The sequence below is a fragment of the Ylistrum balloti genome, unplaced genomic scaffold (genome assembly GCF_031769215.1).
Source record: "Ylistrum balloti isolate Yb309-2 unplaced genomic scaffold, AGI_CSIRO_Ybal_v1 Utg370568, whole genome shotgun sequence".
Lineage (NCBI taxonomy): Eukaryota > Metazoa > Mollusca > Bivalvia > Pectinida > Pectinidae > Ylistrum > Ylistrum balloti.
Window position 1 is genome coordinate 1,484,577 of NW_026782356.1, and position 22,596 is coordinate 1,507,172.

At 36.4% G+C, this 22,596-nt stretch overlaps 3 protein-coding genes and 1 pseudogene across 3 annotated transcripts; 2 read left to right on the forward strand and 2 right to left on the reverse strand.

Moving 5' to 3' along the window:
• Nucleotides 1-880: 880 nt before the first annotated feature.
• Nucleotides 881-1,738, reverse strand: LOC132556421 (uncharacterized). Its single transcript, XM_060220833.1, has one exon. The coding sequence runs from the start codon at nt 1,736-1,738 to the stop codon at nt 881-883; it is 858 nt and encodes a 285-aa protein (XP_060076816.1).
• A 4,460-nt stretch (nt 1,739-6,198) lies between these two features.
• LOC132556422 (uncharacterized) lies at nt 6,199-7,106 on the forward strand (annotated as a pseudogene).
• Nucleotides 7,107-8,816: 1,710 nt separating this feature from the next.
• Nucleotides 8,817-9,972, forward strand: LOC132556423 (cerebellin-1-like). Its single transcript, XM_060220834.1, is given in 3 exon segments — nt 8,817-9,090; nt 9,492-9,860; nt 9,863-9,972. Coding segments are annotated over 3 exon segments (753 nt in total).
• Nucleotides 9,973-13,179: 3,207 nt separating this feature from the next.
• LOC132556394 (uncharacterized) lies at nt 13,180-22,153 on the reverse strand. The gene is made up of 10 exons (XM_060220801.1): nt 22,066-22,153; nt 21,411-21,470; nt 17,504-17,689; nt 16,293-16,511; nt 15,647-15,934; nt 15,101-15,235; nt 14,297-14,685; nt 13,999-14,119; nt 13,490-13,572; nt 13,180-13,236 (listed from the first exon to the last, which is right to left on the reverse strand). The coding sequence occupies exons 1-10, from the start codon at nt 22,151-22,153 to the stop codon at nt 13,180-13,182; spliced, it is 1,626 nt and encodes a 541-aa protein (XP_060076784.1).
• Nucleotides 22,154-22,596: the final 443 nt, after the last annotated feature.

Genomic DNA, 22,596 nt, shown 5'->3' on the forward strand with positions numbered 1-22,596 from the left:
CTGACACCTCGTCAGTGTATACGTGCGCCATACAGCAGTTTAGCCTGACACCTCGTCAGTGTATGCGTGCGCCATACAGCTGTTTAGCCTGACACCTCGTCAGTGTATACTTAAAACAAATTAAACTATGATGTATATGTTATGTATGGTGAAATCCATATAAAGCATCATATTAAAAACAATCACATTATGTCTTTTAATGATTCCAATACTACTTGATTAACTTTCGTGAGAATGACGTGTAGAAAAATGTGATTGGAATTTCATCATACCATAATATTGATATTTACAGTGTAATATCTTTTCATCTGCTAAATGAAATTGCAAAGTATATCAATTTAACATTACAACTACTAACAAAATAAAGCAAACGCAGATCAATGAAAACATTGGTTAATGAAACTTTGTATGTAAATGTAAAACTAATTAACACTTATTTTAATTACACAACAATAAAATACACAACAATATTCCAAGCTACAAGTACAAATAGTAAAAACAGATACCTTCAAAATGAAAAACGGCGAAGAAAATTAAGGCTTAATCTATACTCATTGAAGCTACACGCTCTGGGTTTAGTTTAAAATAAATAGCACGAACACATCTGTTAATAGCTCAATGGTTATGTTAACAAATGAATGAATTTTCTTATTTTGTAAGTATAATAAAACAAAGCTGGAAAATCACTCATTGCCCATATCAAACATGGCAAACAAATTAGGAAATTACAAAACTGTTTCACGTAGCAATCTATATTTCAGATATACAGGCTCTAATTCACATAACTTTTTTTCCCTCTCCTTGGTCTCGCGACACAAGATCGACTTTCAATGATTGGTCAGGTATTCATCGCGTTCCTCCAAAAACTAGTTTTCTGTCATTATCGAGCATTCTTTTCCTCTCCGTGGTCTCGCGACACAAGCTCGGATTTCAATGATTGGATCTCGGTGAGGTATTCATCGCGTTCCTCCAAAAACTGTTTTCTGTCATTATCGATTGTTTCTTGAAGGATTCTAATCTCTTCATCCTTGACATATATTTTGCAATCAAAAGCGGAAATACTTGTTTCGATGACGTTTTCCATGCGTTTTCTTTCACTAATCATCATTTCAAAACCTTTTGTAAGATTTTTTACCTCGTCTATCAGTTTTTGTCTTTGTTGGAGAACCATCTCAACTTCAACCTTTGTTCGTTCACTGTCTATCTTCTCTCGTCGAACGTGTTCGTGAATTTCGATAAGACTTTCATTCATTTTCTTGTTGTCGCTAACAATTTTTAAAAAGGCTTCGTCATGTTTTTCTTGTATTTCTGTCTTTTCTTTTTCGGCCTGTTCAAGTCTGTTTTTCAGCACCAGAATTTCCATTTCCAGCTCACTCTTCTGCAATTCATTCGCGTCTTCCGTTTCTTTCGAAGCAATTTTCAACTTACCTGAAATCGCTGGAAAATGATCCTGTTTAGGTGCCACCAAGCTCTTCTGGGGCCTTTCAACTTCGACACAGGAGATGTTTTCTCTGTCAATGCCATTTTTATCTACACTTGATTCATCCTTTCCACGCTCAAGTTTGCATGTTTCTTTCCTTTCGATTTGACTTTGATCACATTGTACACCGACATCTCTGGTCTTTCGAACCTCGGTCCACAGTGACTGCATTACTTGGGGTTCTTGATGGCTTTCTCCTGTTTTCGCCAATACGAAGTCTTGTATATTTTCACACGTTGAATCGTCAGTGTTTGCCATTTTTCGATTGAAGTGTGATGTCGACTTAGTTATGCGGGACCGCGGTACGTCTGGAATTATCAGTTCTGTTTTTGTTTCGTGGAATTCAGACATGTTTTTTTTGTTACGTGTTCTTATCGCGCTTCCTGTGTTGTACCTGATGGGTGTTACGGGTTCATTCAACTCGGAAAACGCTTCATTAATCATCAGAGTACGCCTGTTGACTTCATTTATGCAACAACCGTATGCTGGATGGCTCATTTCAGAATCACCGTAAACCTCCCGATTGAACACGAACAAAATCTTTTTTCTTTCTGAAATGATAAAAGCATAAACATTTTCATACATTCCATCGAGTTGTATCGCCCTGATTTCACTCAATCTAATATCCCCAAATGTCGTATCTCTTTAACGTCAAAGTCAAATATACCAAATGTCACAGTCTGATATTCTCAATGTTGGAGACCCTTTAGTGTAGGAGTTAGGATGAAATATCGTGTATATCGCAATGTTTCAGATTGTGTCCTTATTGCGTCTCTCTACATAACGAGAATCTGTCGAGACATGTTAAACAGGGATATAGTCAAATTATTCTTTAGAGATGTCTTAAATTAATTTGTAAAATGACATTGACAGAACATTATCCGTAATTATTAAAAGACAAATAAGTTATCAAGGAAAACAAAGCCATAAAAATCAATAGCATCTGCTCATCACATATAACAAACTACTTCAGATTCACAGTAGAATTGATTAACTATTGCAGTTGTATTGATTAGCATTTTAAAAAAACACCAATAAGAAAATCAATCATCTATACTTTGATTTATATTGCAACAAAATTGAGTATTAATTTCAAATAAATGTTTTAATGAAAATTGAGCTCTGATGCACCGGGCAGTACATCTACATGTTGACGCTGAGCTGTCAAACTTACCACTACTGAGCACTGCGCAAAGGGACTGGATAATGGATATCAATAGTTGAGAGAATAAATGAGATAGAGGGGACAGACCAATCTTGCTGCGGTAGCGGCCACTGGGGCTACAGCCCAACCGGCACAGTTCCAGTGCCCAGCCACAGCAACTCCGGAGAAAGTAAGGTGTAGGAAGTTCGAGAAAGTAAGGTTTAGGAAGTTTGAGAATGTAAGGTTTAGAATATTCGAGAAAGTAACGTTTAGGAAGTTTGAGAAAGTAAGGTTTAGGAAGTTTGAGAAAGTAAGGTTTAGGAAGTTTGAGAAAGTAAGGTTTAGGGAGGTTGAGAAAGTAAGGTTTAGGAAGTTTGAGAAAGTAGGGTTTAGGAGGTTTGAGAAAGTAAGGTTTAGGAAGTTTGAGAAAGTAAGGTTTAGGAAGTTTGAGAAAGTAAGGTTTAGGGAGGTTGAGAAAGTAAGGTTTAGGAAGTTTGAGAAAGTAGGGTTTAGGAGGTTTGAGAAAGTAAGGTTTAGGGAGGTTGAGAAAGTAAGGTTTAAGAAGTTCGAGAAAGTAAGGTTTAGGAAGTTTGAGAAAGTAGGGTTTAGAAAGTTTGAGAAAGTAAGGTTTAGGAAGTTTGAGAAAGTAGGGTCTAGGAAGTTTGAAAAAGTAAGGTTTAGGAAGTATGAGAAAGTAAGGTTTAGGAAGTTTGAGAAAGTAAGGTAACAAACCTTGAAAGAGTGATTTCGCCGTGTTGATTAAGTAGGTTGACTGATGAAGTGGTCTGCTCTGATGCTATTTGTGAAAGTAAAGTAACATATATATAGGACTTGTGCGAATGAACATATCATTTGCAATTATCATCAAGTAAACGCTTAATTCAAGAGTAGATACTATCAATACTTTCATTTCTGAGAACAATCTAATTTAAGACGAGGAAATCCCCACGGGGTTTAAGGAGTGCTTTCATTTTAATATGCCTTATCGAAAATGAATGAAATATTTCAAAGTTACAATTTTATCCTATTTCAATTACACTAAATGTCTTCATCAAATTTCACGATTTATCAATATTCTTCATATCAGCTACATCTACGCTGACAGTACCATTGGATTGTTATAATATTAAGTCATTAAAGTACAGGCACTGCCAAACACTGTCCTTTCACACTTCTACTATTTCCTATGTGAACATTGTAAAAATTGAATATTTCCGTGAAATGACTATTACAAAATACGGAAATTTTTCCATGACATGTGAGTCTATAAATACACCCAACACACTTTGTGACTCTAAAACATTTTCACACTTTTAACACTGAAATACAACTAAAATGTGAAAGTTAACCAGTCTATCTACCACTGTAAGATGTATGTTGTATGTACCAATACTTGCCTGTTCGACGGGTCTTCTTAATGATGTCCAAAATAATAAATAATGCTATCACCCTTATACAGCTAAATACGTCTGTTGTCGAAGTAGTTCTAATAATAGAACCAGGTAACTCCGGGAAAAACCACGTATGTACACTGTATGTTTGTACTTCCTGTTTGACACTCGTATCAGCTACGAGGTCTGTTGGGCCTAGTTATTCGAGAACAACATAGACGTCGCCGTATCGGTGGGGATTGATACTCATTTATTACGAAATTCATTATATCGACGGAAACTGAAACTGGCTTGAACATTCAATTACCCAAAAGGTACATGTATACCACATCGTCTGCCGTCGCTATGGACGCTTTCATAAACTGTCATACTTAATTGTCACCAGGGAGTTAATTGAAGTTAATTTTAAATAGTATTTCCCTTAAAATAATTAGGTTGTATATGTATATATATATCTCATGATATGGAAAGGTAACACGTAGTTACTTGTCTAAAACTATCAATATATTGCACACAAAAAAAGGATCGATAATTTGAGATCACCGAGACGGATTATTTAAATCATTTCCATTCTGTTATGGCGTATATATAATACCTTTGAATACTACAAACATAAACAAGCCATGTACGGCCCTCCATAGGGTTTACAACAGTTATCGTTTGATACTGAAGGTACCGATTATGTATATTAATAGTATAATTGATAGTCTTGAATCACTCTACAATAACATTACAACTCTATATTCGTATATCTTTAGTAGTCGTGAAGTTCACAATCATTTTGGTGTACTTTAAACGATATTGTATTCAATACGAGACTTTATTCAGTCGCCCCATAAGGTAAATATGCTAATATATAATTTTAATGTAGTAGGATTGCACGTTACGCATGATTAAGGGATTCCTGTCAGTTCTTTTGATGATATAGAATTTCCTCCAATATGTTTACATCAAGTTAAACGATGTTTTTATTATTATTTAGAATCTTATTAATTGTAGTTCATATCTATGTAAATTAAAAAATGAATATAATGTATTATTCAAAATTGTACCATTTATTAAAACGTAAAAAACTCAAGATGCATAATAAATAATTTAATTTTGACTTGAATTTGAAAGTTTGTATTCGAAAATATATATATATATATATCATATATAACAGAAATACATACAATTGGTAGGTAGTACCACACAGAAATACATAAAATACAAACAATCGGTAGTTATGACTAAGTACCACACAGAAATACATACAATTGGTAGTTATGACTAAGTACCACACAGAAATACAAACAATCGGTAGTTATGACTAAGTACCACACAGAAATACATACAATTGGTAGGTATGACTAAGTACCACACAGAAATACATACAATTGGTAGGTATGACTATGTACCACACAGAAATACAAACAATCGGTAGTTATGACAAAATACCACACAGAAATACATACAATTGGTAGGTAAGACTATGTACCACACAGAAATACATACAATTGGTAGGTGTGACTATGTACCACACAGAATACATACAATTGGTAGTTATGACAAAGTACCACACAGAAATACATACAATTGGTAGGTATGACTATGTACCACACAGAAATACATACAATTGGTAGGTATGACTAAGTACCACACAGAAATACATACAATTGGTAGGTATGACTATGTACCACACAGAAATACATAGAACTAAGTATCACACAGAAATAACAATTGGTAGGTATGACTATGTACCACACAGAAATACAAACACACACACAGAAATACAAACAATTGGTAAATACCACACAGAAATACATACAATTGGTAGTTATGTACCACACACAAAATACCACACAGAAATACATACAATTGGTAGGTATGACTATGTACCACACAGAAATACATATCAATTGGTAGGTATGACTATGTACCACACAGAAATACATACAATTGGTAGGTATGACTATGTACCACACAGAAATACATACAATTGGTAGTTATGACTAAGTTAGTTCTCAGACTCATGAATCCGAAACATTAAGCGAGTACGTTCGATCAATAATGACATAGAAAATGTTGAATATAAAAGTGAGAAAAAATTATACAGCATTTATTAAACGTACGTATCTTTGTTAGTTTCAAACAACATGGTAACCAAATCTTTACTCGATGATTCATTTTGTTGCAGTGGTAAAATGGCGGCTTCACTGCATGAAAGTGATAAAGTTTTAGGATTCCTGGGAAATACCTCTTCACAGGAGAACCAAAAGGACGCTAAAAGTGTCAGGTCTAAACCTCTCAAAGCTGTATATAGTTTACAGTTCTCAACTAAGATTCCTTTCGACTTCCATCAAGGGATGTCCGAGGTTCAAAAAATTGTAGCTTTACCAGGTGATTCGGTGATAGCGCTGGATCGCGCCAACAGGAAACTGAAGCTTTTCAGTGCTGATTTGCAGTTTTTGCATTACATTGATGTCGGTGTTGCTCCGGCAGGTTTGACTGTGGTAAACAATTCTACAGTGGCGGTATCCTCTGGTGACATTAAAAACCACCTCACACTCTTTAAGGTATATGATGGTACCCTACACCAGGTCAAAGATATAGAATGGGAGAATGAGAACCATGCTGTTTGTGATATCACTTACATTGATGGTCATTTTGTATGTCTAACATCGAAATATGACACTACTGGAGTCAGCGAGATATCTGTAGAACGAATTGATATGGACGGTAAAAAATGTACCGTTTTCACGGAGAAAGGAAATGCTCACTTAGGCTACAACCTTATATCGGGAGATGGAAACCGCTTCTATGTATGTGTAAGAATAAAGTAAGATGTATGTCCAATGAAGGAAAAATATTGTGGGAAGTTACAACATCCAGAGGTCCTCTCGGAATAGCCTTGGTGAAGGGAAACATTTGCGTGTCATCATTTGCAGAAGGCTTGGTATGTCAGATATCCCTAGATGGACATTTACATAGCCGTCCCGTCATACAGGAGTTAACTAAACCTGGCAGTATATGTTATCAAAAAAAGCGTAAGAGACTTCTAGTGTCACGATCCGACACGGGTAATCCAATCAGGGTCTATAATATTGACTGATATGTTCCGGAATTTAGGATGATACTTAATTAAAAACAGAAGAAATGTGCAATAAATAGTCGATTGACAGTTTGTATGTTACTATTCTTTTATTGACCTTGCCTTTTATACAGGTCTCGTTAGCACAACGCGGTTATTGAAAATGTTACATAAAACAGATGTAGTATTATCAAGCATTGTCCTGTCTCCAGTTGGCAGTCATAGACATATAAAAGTCAACAGGAAAAGTGAAAATACTTTGTTGCATACTAGCTGCTGAATTTGCCTTTATGCAGATTGCATTTATAATGTCCAGGGTTGCCAACTAAAAACTGTTCAATAATTACATTTGTCATTTCCAAACTTTACGTTATAAGGGGAGGAAACTCTCAATATTCTTACGCCGTCAGCAGCTCATGTGCTGATAATACATCACTTTGGCAAAGTTGACAGCAACGTATCACAAGCAATCGCGTATTTCTGGAAACCGATCGACAAACATCACAATAAGTAGGTACATAGAATCATTTGGTGAAGACAAAATGTTTGAAGTTGTTTACTTGGAGCGCGAAACATTCTAGAAACCATCGGTTGCATAATTATCAACAGAAATTATAGCTTAAGATGGTATTTGTGATGGAATCAACTTTATTTGTTTTTGGTTGAAAAACTGCAAAATACAGAATAATACAATGTGTCAAAAATGTAAATATAAAAATGGAATTTAACATTTTATACTCATCACACTAATCACATCTATTAACTTGGAGTGGTTTCATATACATGCATATAAATATACTATGTAACCCCGTTACCGTAATCGGGGGCAAATAAATTTAGCATCTATGTCAAACTAATCTAAATTGTTAAACTAAATCCACTATTTGGAATTACACTTTGTTGAAAGAAACGAAATTATGATTAAATTTTCCAAGCATGTTATAAAAAATAAATGAGCAGTGTATGACGGACATACCGGATGGATTTGACCTGAAGATCTATTTTTAAATCTAGGTATCAATTATCACATTACAGTGTATTACTAATAAATTGAATTAAACTGGAATCAAATAGTTGAGTATAAACCGATATCAGATAGGAATGATATAATAAACTTACACGATAGTTGCCTTAAGATGTTTTGATTATCATGAAGCATGCACGGTGCAACTATTTAACAAAAGAGTGGTAAAAAGGGAGATATCTCTTAATACAAACTGAAAGGGAAGGTATCAAGACAGCGCAGTATTGGACTTGGTCAAACTCCCTCTCTAAGTCAATCGTTACTTTGATGTACCTGTACTGTATCGTGTTACCATTTGTTATTGTAATTAAGATTCGGTTAACTGTTGGTTTTGAAATAAAATTTATTTCTTAATTATTGTTTTCAAATATCAACACGCATTTGAAAATATTCATGGAAAATTAAGTCACGAAGTTTTGTTTTAACACAAAAAAGAGTAATAAGTATCATATTGTGGAAATTAACATTTTTGTTATGTACATATCATGTCGGTATTTTGAAGACTCGTCAGTATTTGTAACATGCTAGTAGTATCATACATACAGATGATAGGTGATAAGCAATAAATATAAAGAGAATCCTGACACTTACCTGTTCTGCAGACAAACGATTTCTCTTATCAGTTGTCAAGTAATCACGAGATTGTTCCTTGTACTTGCTTCCTATTTAGTTACTCGAGTTGGGTTCGGTACTTACAGTGATCATTAATGGAGTTGCCTTCTTTGTTTATGCTGGTTTTGTTGTGTAGGATAGAATTATGCACAGGAGAAAATAAGGATGGATATGACGAATTAATTACTGTCGCGGACATGAAGAAGTTCATGGTGGAGACTTCAGCTTCTCTTCGTTATTACCAACAGAAGACAGAGTCTTTACAAAATATTGTAACAAAACAGGAACGTGAAATACAGGTCCTGAAAACAGACCTCTCGAGACTGACATCGGGAAAATGTGACGACATGAGAAATATTGATAAAGGAGGTAAGAGGTACACAACATGACACACACGTATATATATAAATAGATAATTATTGATTCTTGATGGGACTTTCTGACTCAAAATCACGGGACGATATGTACCAGAATGTGCTGCGGTACAGAATATGTTTGCTATATGTGTTTAATATATCTCTTTAATAATAGTTATTTCAATCGAACTCCGCTGTTTCATATAATGACGTTTAAACTACTCATTGACTGGGAAACAAACAAAATAAATTCATACCATTATGAACTTAAAAACATCTTGTTTATAAATTATCACTACCTACCGAGTTGGTGAACTATCAGTCCTTACATTCATTCTCTGAAGCGTGGATATTTTGATTATATACTGCGTATCGAATACACCTTTGTTCATCATTGCTGTTCTCACTTTAAAGGTATCAAACGAGTTGCAGAGTTGAATAATCAAACTGTGGGTGTTGCGTTCTACGCCCAGCTATCCACCGACCAGTCCACTTTTGGTACTCACCAGACCGTCATATTTGACCAAGTACGGACCAACATCGGGAATGCCTTTAACCACGATGATGGAGTGTTCACGGCGCCATCTGCCGGAGTATATGTTTTCTTCTGGACAACAACAAATCGAGATAGAACACACATGCAGACGGAGCTGGTTATCAATGGGGTACAGTATGGAAGAGCATGGGCCGACTCGGGGAATCATGATGACGTTTCAATGGCTTCTAATACAGTGGTCGTATCGCTTGTGCAAGGGGACACCGTTTGGATCCGATCTGATACTATACATTCCGGTTTCACAAATGGACAGAACTTTGCAACGTTCTCTGGCTGGTTGTTACATTAAATAATAAAGGAATAAAACAGATACAACCAGCATTATTTTTCTGGTACTGATTGGTGTCATGTCTTTGATAGATTTGAAACCTCACACAAAAAACATTATCTTTGGTTGAGATATAAGCTCAAATTATAAATATACGTTACTTAACTGAGGAGTGGTATTATACCATTATTTTATATCCCGATATTGTTCTTACCATTATTACTGAAAAGAATAATAAATAAGAATAAGAAAAAATAGCCAAACCCTGTATACAAGATATCGCACGAACTCTTAATAGATTTGATTTATATTCACACACACCATATTGCATTATGCTACTGAGGTGAACAAGTTATTAAATTAAGGTAGTCGTCGGTCAAGGTGAAAGTTCACGGATCCTTCTTGACCATTTCTAACCAGGAGTGGGGTATATATTAACCTCTGTTCACTTTGGTTTTATTAAAACTTTTCAAGTTGATGAAACAACAGTGAATATGAAAAAAATGCCAAGATGGCCGTATAATCATAATTCAAACTCAAATACCATAAAGCGAGGGCAAATAAGAACAAAAGATTTACAATGAGACTCCTGAAAATAAGCCTTTTCTACTTCATCGACGACACCCGCCATGCAAAAGCTTGGTCAGTCCAACAAAAAAAAAGAAGAAAAAAAAAAAGGGGTGGGGGGGGGGGGGGGGGGGGGGGGGGGGGGGGGGGGGTATACAGCAACGGAACCAACAGTCAAACCAATGATTATCAAATACATCCAGCTTCCAGGCCCTTGAATATCGAATCGACTGTGATATGTAAATACCATAGTTTGGTTATGCAAGGATAATGCTATTCAGAAATGGAAAAAAGGGAAATTGAAATCATCATATTTATCATACATATCATCGAAAGCTGTCCATGTCGGTTTCGTTGAAGGAAAAGATCGAGATAAGCAGCTGATGTAGAAGAGTCTGTCGTATCTTTAATTTCCAGTTCTGTGTATATCAGCGATGGACGTATTCAATAAATTTCTTGTTTTACTTAAAGACACGACATCATCAATATATCTGGAGGTGAAAGTAAACGACTTTGCAAGGTCTTTGTGACCTGTTTTAATACGCTCTTCAATAAATTAAAAATTGTATGAAACAAGTCAACCAACAGAGAAGCGCAGCTAGTATGCCAATAGTCTATAGGATCTTGCCACCAAACTCGACGAAGATGTTGTCAAGCAAATACACGATCATTTTTATTATTTCATCCTCTGTATGTTTCTTCTGTTGTTTGGACGTAAATTTTACTTTACGAAAAATGCTTCAGTATAGTTCACAACCTTTTATTTATACCGCTCTTTACCGTTTTTGAAGAAGAAAGCTCTAATGACAAGAGAACGAAGGCATATGGTGTTGTACATGGTGGAAGATTTACACGAATACCCTTGTAGGCATTTCCTACCACAATAGGTAGATGGTATTCAATTCCCAAGGCATTAATTAATCATTTCCACTGTTGTTTTATGTTAATCATCCAATAAGAAGTTCATGATTGATTTTGTAATAATTTCATCTATATTTGGATTTCTATTTATTTTGTATTTCGAAGATAACAAACCAATTTCCTTCTAGTTTTAAATTGTAAGAATGTAGTTCTGATTTCTGGAATCGGCAGTTTTTTTTATAATTGTTAGCGGTATTTCTCTAAATGTCATGCACGTAATAGTAGGTGGCATGGCACTACATACGATGTTGTTACAAATGCATGCATACAAAAAATATGAAATTGTATATCTTTACTGAAGAATTTGACAGCGATATATGTTATACCTTGATATTTTAGATGTTTAGACATTCTTCCAGCTTGAAAATCTGGTATATCCCATTACAAATTACAATTGAGATCGTCATAACTTTAATATTGTTATTGCTTTTTTATACGTCCAGCTATGTCTATACGGCATCCCGATATTCACAGTTGATTTCAAATGTCCAGCTCGACCACTAGTTTGGTTCGGGAAACCCCTCTTACAGTTAGAGCTGATATAAGTTATAGTTTTTAAAACGAGGAAATTAATTTTGTAAACGCAAGCACATTGACGGCATTTGTGGCAAATGTTATTTGCTAATTCTAAGTCAGAACTCAGATTCAGAATTACGAATTGAGTGACATTCATTGTTGTGACTGATTCAGGGGGATAGTCATTTTTGTTTCCTGTCAACGGTGTTTGCGCGCTTGCGTTATCGTATATCAAAAATATATATCCAGACTATTGATCAACATATTTCTTTTTCATGATTGTCAATTAACCTCTTTTAGAACAAATTTCAGTGAAAACGAACAGTCGTTGTTTATGAGGTGATACATTTGATATATGTGGAAAATCTCTTAAGGAAATCAGTAAAATATCGTTTCACCATGATGTCGTCACTGTGGTTGTATCTATTATTTCCAGCACTAACGATAAGAAGATTGATATGAAATACTACATCAAAATACTTCATCAATAAAATGTATTGTTGGACAAGGCGAAATAATCATCATTTCTCGTTTACATGTTTAGATGACTAGGATGTTGGATGTTCTAATGTGTAAATCTCTTTACTTTTACGTAAGTTTGTTCTTTACATTTGTTTTTCTTTGTAATATGTATTAATGTTAGCCATCTCGCTTACAAACCCATGCTGTCTGCCGACCATGTTTCATTATGAAGGATGATATTGGACCTGGCAACTTGAAAAGAGAAAATCTTCTAATACTGTCTTGTTTAAATATAATTTATTTTCTCAAATTCTTCACAAAATCTATTTCTTGATTCATTTTTAAGAGTATTTCGGTTAATGGTAACTTTCGAGAATGCCAAGTCCTACAAAGTTACATGTTCTTCCAATCTGTCCGATCCCTGTACACAACCAAGTACATAATGTGCTAAAGCTTTAACAATGGACGACACTTGATAGACCACGAAGTATGAGTAATTAAATTTCGCGCCATTTGATGATGGCCGAAGATGAACATCTATTATGCCATTAGTATTTGAAGTACTATACATATTATATATTTCATTTTATAACTAGTTCCTGAAATACCAGAGTAGTCTCCTCATTATATCGAACATTATACCGGAATATTTTGGCGGTACTCAGCTTGGAACACTACATGATATTAGCTAATCTCAGAACAAAGAAATGAGAATAGTTTAATATTTGCATTTTCCATAACAAAAATATTATTATTAAATGACAGTACATATTGATGTTTAACACGAAATGGATTATTTCGATAGTGCTCTTCTATGGAGTACCAGCGCCTCTCATTGGTAACGCCACCTTGCAAAAGGATATTTGAATCTGCAAATAGGAGAGTATTTATGTGTGTGTACAAAAAGACATATACACATTAGAAACAAAAATGATCTTATTTGCATGATGATTCATAAATTTAAATAGCTACAACTGCAGACCAAATGTGGCGTATTTTCAAGAATTATTTTCAATACAGAATTGACTCCCGTTTAAAACATGTTAAGTATTATGCAAACAATAGAAAAAAACGTATTTTAAGACGTATTGATAAATTTGAATTTGTCGTAAGACAACTTACCTCATCAATGAAAGCATAGAGTCCATCGACGAAATCTGTACAAGACCCAATCCTCAACGGGCCAACACTGGTCATCATGTTTCCTGTAAAACAACTCGGACTTTCAAATGTAACCTTCATTTTAAACATTATTCGAAGTGGGTCATCGAATTCATTAAACTTGGTTAAACAGATTGTCATTAATTCTTGTTCCGCTTCATCATTACTTTACTATTTAGCATCGCATAATATTGTTTATTTTATGAAGAGATAGTTCATAGGACATAAAAGTGAATAACTCCGAAGGAATAAGGCATTGATTTGTAAATGACGCTTAGGACAATCATTGTTGAAACTACAAATCATATATTTTCATGGGACACAGATTTCGTAATTTCGGACAAGATAAAGTGCGGACGGACGGAGGGACGGACTGAAACAATGGGGAATCGCGAGACATTCCTGATATATGTCAAAATATACTTAGTCCACTTGGTAGTGAGTTGACACCAGAGTTGAGGACGCTTTACCTGAGAAAGCCACTTTTCCTTTATCCTCCTGAACTTTTCCTGTACCCTTGTTGATATGTTGCAACGTCCCGTGTAGGAATGACCCGTCAAATCGGAACAGCACGTTGGTCCATTCTTGGATCTGGAAGAATCAGACCATACCGCGATTAACTATAGATTTTGGCAAATAATAAATATTTAACAGAGACAACGGGAAGCTGTTGTGTTTCATTGTTCTTACATTTTCTTATCAATTGCCCAATAAAAGAATTTATTTTTTGACAACAACGGCAAATCATAAATTTTGCAAAGGACTTACTTTTATCGGAAGAGCTAAAGTTGTGACAGTATTATCATTGTTTACTATTCGGATGTGGATGCCGGACCCTGAAGTCGTCCTATTGATGTAAATTTCGAGTGAAGATGCATCCGGATATCTCGAAGTATCTCTATCGCAATTTGTCAGCAATATTTGTTTGGACGGTCCCTGTGCCATTACGTAAATCCTAATTTGGATTCCAAACTTCCGGGAAAGATTATCATTTCCACTGTAAAAAGGAATGGTAACAGAACTGTTTCCCCGGAACTGACCGTAACCTTTGATCTTATCGATTGATTTTGTGTATATCCACACCGGGGATTCGGCTTCGTTTTTCACTATCTTGCTCTTAATATCATTGAAGGTAATATGAACTTCCAACTGACACACTGGAAACAGGAAAAAATGATTGTGAAAACACAAACTACGAGAGAAATGAGATAGTATTTATACGCGTCTTCTCCAATGCTCTTTTGACACAGTTGAAGAATACATATGGTCATCGGCAACCGTGAAACGTCAAAACAAGTAAACTTTCACGTTTTTGAAGACTTCACGCTAGAAGCTGGAATATATGTTTCTTGTAAATCATTCTAGACACATTATCATTTCGATTCTTTTGTAAAATCATTGCAAAAACTGCGGCGCGTTAACGTTAGAAATTATCAAATTTTATCTGCTTTATTATGGTAGACTTTTGGTGCTGAATTTGTATTTTCCACTTACGACTTAACTAGATTCCAAGAAAAAAGCAAAATGTTTAAACGAAGTGAATACATTTAACCTTATTTAATTGTTACTTACATGGTGCAACACTTCCAGATCGTACGCACGTGCATAGCTCGGCATCAAATCTGGTGCCGTGACCACACTTTTGTATCTCGGCGACGTTTGCCTCGTTGTAGAACGTCTTGCCATCCTTGCTTTTAAGGTTACACCCTGGCAATAATGATTTAAATTCTTTCATTAAAAGTATAATACTTCCCCGTAATGTATTGATGTGGACTTAATTGTTTTATTCTGAACCTGTATAGAGTTTATGACGACTAATTGTAATAATTGTTGCACCTAATTGATAGCCCTCGTGGTTGGTTAAGTGGTAATTACACAATGCAAATGTGCATATATTCTTAATATATAACTTTTACAAAAAAAGGAAAAAACATCATTTTCAATACATGAGAATGAAACCTAACATGATCCACTGGACAGGAGGTAACAATGAAATGATGAGATAAGGCATCAACTAATGCATAACAAAAGCTGCTGCAAAAGTATAAATACTTTTAAATATTGATTTAATTTAATGTTCCTAGATCAAGATAAAAAGGTTTGCAAGTTTAACCTTACCTGGTTTACAAGTGTATTCGACCTGCAAATATTTATCTATTCCTGGACAGGGATCAGTATAGAGAGAGGGGTCAGCTGTCACAGAACAGGATTGCTTTCCTGCACATTGGCTTCTTAGTGCTGTGAGAGCGGACCGCGTGGAGCACGGTTTAGTGACGGGTGGAGACGGGCCGCAGGTTTTAGCATTAACACGCCCATAAAACACTTCATTGATGCGAACTTCCATACGAAGGGGACATTTTAGCGTCTTGACATTACCGTTACACACTGTCACTTGACTGTCTGTATCTGTAAGTTTAACTTCAGATTATTACAATTTGTATTGACAAATTATATCTGCTGTATGATTATGAGAATAAAGCGATGAAGTATATGTGAAGTCAACCAGCAGACTTGATAGTGTGTATTGATTGCGTGCCTGAATGCAATAGTAGATACGAGATGTTAGTATGATATCATGTCCTTATTCCTAATGGATAAAGGCACTTAACTAAACATGTATGTCTATTATCATTCCTTCACATAGAAACAAAATTAGCTAAGCATTCCATTTTCTGGAAGGTCTAAGAGTCCGTACATACCAGACTGTATTGCTTAACTGTAACACAAATCAGCTAAAAATCATATAAATTGAAAAAGTCCATACCTTTATCAACCTGAGTATCTTGATTTCTTGGACAGGAAGCATTACATGCTTTATCCTTTACGCATGCGCCGTCTTTTCCGCTGTAGGCAGTCCCTTCCGGACAACATTCTGCAGCAGAATAATTGCCGTTACACCTCCAGTAGTAGCGACAGTTGGGCTCCTTGATCCTGAAGTCTTGGTACGACACCAGATTGGGATATCGGGGATCAGAGCACGGATCTGTAAGAAAACATAACAGCTGAATAATGTAGCCATTGCTGATTTTGGTCACTTCCATTTTTGGTTTTCTTTTTCGAGCGGAGTTAGCGAAAAATACTGGTAAATTATATAAAGGTCTTGTTTACAATTTAAAAAAAAGTATTGTCATGATAATGCAAATTTCAAACACTGGACAAAAAAAGATAAAATAACCGGATGAGATAGAAAAATGTTATGTAAATGTGTAGCCCTTGTAAATACTGAACGCAATATACCGCTCGGCTAGAGAGAACATTTCTTTAGCTCGATCGGTTGAGTGTCAGACTAGTAAGCCAGAGATAACGAGTTCGAATATCTGCGGAGGCATTATAATAAATGGTGACTTCTGTTTCAATTGACCAAACATTTTTTTCTGTGTTGGTTGGTATCTGTAGAGTTAGATACTAAATCATAGCGAGTTTACACGTGACGCTCGTCCACATTGTGCTCTGGTCCTGTAGATCTACTACATTGTGCACTGGCTAAAAGTAAATCAGGTACCACAGGCTGAGACCTGACCACTCCAATGTGTAAGTAAAGCCTTGTATAGTGATAACGACAAAATAGGACTACCGTCGAGGTGACCAATGAGGAAGCAGTTGAAGGTGTTATTTCTTTTACAGATGGACTCTTTTTCCTTTATATTCTTTTCATTTGGAGACAAAGTAAATGTCATAATGCGTTTAATCATTTGATATATATTAAAGAGATCACTGAAAGGGAGCCGTGTACAGCTAGGCTCTTTTTCATGACGAATGTCATCTTCGCGGGCCAAGAGTGTTCAGTGCGATAGGAAATGATTGTAAGCCCTGGTTGATAGAGGATGGGGAATTGTTAACAATGCCAACCATTACGATAGTTCATCATACAATAGATACCTTAGACATACTTATTGTGGTGTCTAACACACAGTTATTAAATATATAACACATACACATCAAAATCAAGTAAACAGCAAGTAACAACCACCTCACCTCTTGCGCATTTGATGATAGAGGGGAAATCACATCGGTTTTCTTTCTCGTTGTAGAAGGTTCCGAACGGACACCTGAGTTGTGTTGGTTGTCGTCCGGACTCGCAAACAACATACGCGCCACAGTCGTTTGGAATACCAAGTGTACACACAACAGACTTACAACTGCTACATAAAGCCTTCAGACCTGTATAGGAGAGTAATCGTTTTCAGGGTGTGACATGCCCTGCTTCCACAACAATAAAAGTAAATATTACTTAGCACTTATGATGACAGAAAAGAATTGTATTTTGTACTGGGGAAATGATGTGACAAGTTCCTTGTATCTGACGTAGAAATACGTCTTTTTTGTGACGGTCTGATGAATATATCTGAATATACATTGCCCTGGCACCGACCGTAAACATTCTTCTGTAGATTAATATCTCTTGAACATTTCTGAATATTCATTGGCCCGGTTTCTACCGTAAAATTCTGTGGGAGAACATCTTTTTTTTAAATACTTCAATGGGTGAAGATCTTTTGAACATTTATTTCACAACAATAAACGTTTACATTAAATGTATCAGTATATGCAAAACGTGCATGTCATAGTATATCTAATACGTTCATTATATATTGTATAACATCTTTTAATGATCAATTATTACAAAAAATTATTATTTCCCGCACGAAACATTAATTAACAAAGAATAATTAAAAATTTCGGTAACGTTTTTGCTATAGTGCATATACTAAACAACTGTTACTCTTGTAAACTAGGTGGATTAAAAGTTCTAATCGTGGATACTGAAAGAAAAGTTTCAGTTATGAATCCAAAAGGTAAATTGAATTAAAGCATGTATTCCGTTCCACTAGAACAATAAAGATAGCTCTTTGTATCACAAAAATAAACAAACCTGCTATAAATTTATACAAATAATATCTTAATAAACACTCCTATTACACATTGGCTGTATACATGTCTTGGTATTTTAGAACAGACATATAATTGCAGCAGGCGATGGAATTTCAAAAGTCTTTTAGCACAATGATATTCAGATAATTGATGAGACTTTGCGTTCTTTTACTGTAAATGTAAACAAATGTTACGGTTCATTTTCAGCTTCACACCAGGTAAGTTCAAGCAGTTGATACTTCTGATGAGACGGAGTAGATTACCTGTCAGGAGGCAAACCACAGTACTGGAGATCTGTTTGCTGATGAATCACCTCACAGCGATGGCCCTGGTTGGAGTGGGGATGATGGAGCCCAGGAAACAGAAGCCACGGAGACTATAACACTACGGAAAGCGAGGGTCAACTGGCCCAGAATGTCATATGGGAAGGAATGGAAGGCATTTTATGAAGAGTATTAGAGATAACGATGCAGGGAAGTGTTGATGACAAGAAGCTATATATCCTTGTAACCAGAATACACGAAAGACGCAGCAGAGAGAGAATAAAAGGGAAAGGGAAATTAGAAGCATATGGAGAGAAAAACCCTGAAACGCAGATTGCGAACAGCATCACAGGAAGAAGGTACCACCAGAGACAAACGTAAGAAACTAAGAAAGGCTGAGAGAATACGAGCTGGTAGTAAGACAAGGACGCAGTTTATCAAGGATCTTTTGCTAAAATAAAAGTTGGAAGAAGACCGTTCAGGTCAGCTGGAAAGCTCCAGGATAGAGATAGAACACCATTGTGAGCTAGACAAGGCTACACCGCTGGGAGACTGTCCTGTGGTAATAGAAGATCAACCACCAAGTACTCTTGAGGCAGAAAGTACAGGAAGTGGTGAGGTAAGAAGCGCTGTAGTATATTCACGATCAGCACTTGGTCCAAGTGGACTGCCACATTCTGTTCAGAAATGCCCAAGGGTGTTGCGACGGCTGTGGATGCTCCTGATGAAGATGTGGAAGACAGGAACGATTCCCGACATTTGGAAGAAGGCAAAAGGTTGATTGGCCCGACATAGGACTCGACATCTGTGGAGCAGTTCAGAATTATCCCCTTGCTCAGTATCGAATGTAGATCTTCACTGTGATGGCTACGCGGCAAACACATCAGCTCAGAAGGAAGCAACACATGGGTTCCTTGAATGCGTAGAGCACACTAGCGTTCAGAGCCAGACGATTCGCGAGGATAAAGCGATTTGGCAGTGGTTTGGTTTGACATAGCCAATGCATATTGAAGAATCCCTCCCAAGCTCATTTAGGGAGCGATGCAATGTTATCTCATTCCAGAACATGTCATCAGCGTGAAGAAGTGTAACGTATGCTGTTCGGGATTGTTGCACCACACGAGGAGACTATTCTATTTACATTTTTGTTACAATATTTAAAAAGACTTTACCCTGCATTTACTTACAGATACCTCACACACCGATCATTTTACCTCACACACAACTATCCCTTACGCACATGTAGATATGAAATATGAATATGTATGACCGCACTATAAAATGTCACTGTGAGGCCACCGAAGCTCTTCACACAATGTCGCAGTCAACTGATATTCCAGTATGATTCCTCGGCTCCATGCTTGTCGACGAAATAACTGGTCATTTATTACGTCATAAGTCACTCAACATGGTGCGGCACCCAGGATGTAACGAACTATGATCTTCGCAACGATCACTGTCCCACACGTAGTGTTCATTTCATGTACAACAAAAGAAACATCATATAGAACGGAAACTCTACGTCAGCTGTGATGTTCCCAAGAAGAAGTGTAAATACTGTGACGTCATATCACTACACTGTACGCTATATATGCTGATGGTAGACAGCTCAGGTTCACCACAAATAGCTTCACCAAAGCCTTTCAGGATTTAAGAAGGGAATAGTGACAGGTTGGTCTTGTCGCCTATCCTGTTTGTGATGGGTATGAACATCAACATAAAAGCTGTTGAAAGAGAGACTGGAGGGCAAAGAATGAACGCAAGAATCTACCAACCTTCGAATAGATGATTCATGGATTACAACAACAACCCATGTTCGAGCACGGTGGATACTATATGCACCTGATGGTGTCGTGGGCTCGGAAGAAGTTTGAGCCGAAGAAACACGGTGTATGATCATCAGGAAGAGGCGGTTGACAAATCCCTGTAAAATGCTAAGGGAATAGGTATGACGGCACCCTGTTGGAGGTTGGAGAGAATGTAGAAGAATGGCTGAATAGGATTGATAAATCAGAACTGCTCAAGATGATGTTCTTCCTAGGTTATCTTGGACCCTTATGCTGTACGAATTACCACTGACAGCGGTTAAACCCCTTATGACAGCAGGAAGCTTTGATCGTGGCCTGGAGTTCCTACAAGTCGTAGAGGTATGACTATACAACAAGGTCACAGGGACAGGCAGGAAATGGTCAACTGGTGTGGTGTGCAGAAAGCAAATCCAAGATACACTGGAGCTCCAGGACATTGTAGGAAACAGCTTTGTTGGCAGACGAAGACTGAGAGTCGATTGTCAGACATATGGAGAATGGAACTAAATACCAGGAGTTAGCAGAGCAATGCAGACAGAGGGATGGAACACCTGGCTGTTCCCAGTAGAGGTAGGTACCAGAGGGTTCCCTGCACAGTCAGTATGGAAATGGATCCAGAAAGTGGAACTGACAGGCGAAAGGCAGCTATTAAGACCATAGCCAAGAAGGCTGGTTATGGTGCAGACGAGATGGGCCAAAATGTCAAATATATTAAATATTTCTCATTGTTTTCGGATAGGATTTTGCGGAATGCAGCAGTAAAAGCCAATAGATTTGCAGAATATCGTGGATGTCAGTTTACAAATGACCTCCAATCGGGAACTGATATTTCTTCCCAGACCAAGCATGGTACATAATGAAAAAGCCCACCACAAATTAATATTAGACTGACATTTACAAATATTTGCATATATGTTATTACTTAATGGCAATACCTACTCCCCAATCCCTGGTTCTGTCGGGCAACATCCCCCGGGGGTGGGTCCACAACTGTTAGAACTGTCAAAAAAGAAGGAACAGCATGCTGCAGTGTACACGGGATTGTGAAGCAATATGTGCATGCATGTGAATCAGGGAAATAGGTATAGTAGTACTAGTAATTGATTATCTGATTCGAGATGGTATGGTGGTAGGAATTTCATATGTGTAAGGAAATATATAGTGCAACTGTATCACACAACCGCAAGGGTCTTTCAAAACTAGCAGGGTCAAACAAATCCAGTTCGATAAATAACTTAAATATGGTATAATAGAAATATAGTCACACAGGAATCATTGCCAGTGTACATCAGTTCATAAAAGCTTAAAAACAAATAGAATCAGCTATTATGAGGAAAATAGTTTTTTTATATACAAATTTATTAAAATTATTTCTATTGTGAGTATTTGGACATACTTTTAAATGATTGCACAGTGCGCGGCGTAGTAGGAATTTAAAACAACTTGCCTTAGTATAAAAAATTCAAACCCGCACATTTTTAATACATGATGTAAACAAGAGAATGCACATAATTAGCTATTTAACAGGTTAAAGTCGATGGGGCATTTAGATGTTTACTTTACCGGAGATGATTAATATCGCTTACAGACTTACCTCCCCCTGTCGACAGAGTTTCCTGAGATAAAATACACCAACAACACGCGGACAACAATAATAAATGGATTTCTGTGGTCAGCTTCATCTATGATATAAAGTAATAATAAGTTAATAGTTATTATTGTGATTTAATGGTTATTTGGTTTCAATATTGAAGTAATCATCGATGATTACTGAAACGTTCATAATGAGGATTGAAATCTTAACAGAAATAGCAGACAAAAACAAATCGAAATGCCAAACAGCAATAAAAAAACACACAAACAAAAACAAAAAAAAAAAAAAAAAAAGGGGGGGGGGGGGGGGGGGGGGGGGGGGGGGGGGGGGGAGATAACGAGTACTGCAAGAAAGTTTTTTTCTTCTTCTCAATTTTCCTAACTAGATTTATGTTCTAGTTTAGTTACAAATAAAACACAACACACACGTAGAGCACGTGTTTGGCCTGATTGAAACGATCGATCCATAGAAAAAGCTTGTATGGTCAGTACACATCATCAAATATAATTATATCCATGATACATTATTACA

What these genes read in the sequence shown, in the direction of transcription:
- LOC132556421 (XM_060220833.1), bottom strand. Translation starts at nt 1,738, where the DNA reads ATGGCAAACACTGACGATTCAACGTGTGAAAATATACAAGACTTCGTA.
- LOC132556394 (XM_060220801.1), bottom strand. Translation starts at nt 22,153, where the DNA reads ATGAAGCTGACCACAGAAATCCATTTATTATTGTTGTCCGCGTGTTGT. An exon ending in AGATACTCAGGTTGATAAAG is followed by an intron (nt 15,935 to 16,292) that starts GTATGGACTTTT and finishes TTAAACTTACAG; the next exon opens with ATACAGACAGTCAAGTGACA. An exon ending in CGAATACACTTGTAAACCAG is followed by an intron (nt 15,236 to 15,646) that starts GTAAGGTTAAAC and finishes CATTATTGCCAG; the next exon opens with GGTGTAACCTTAAAAGCAAG.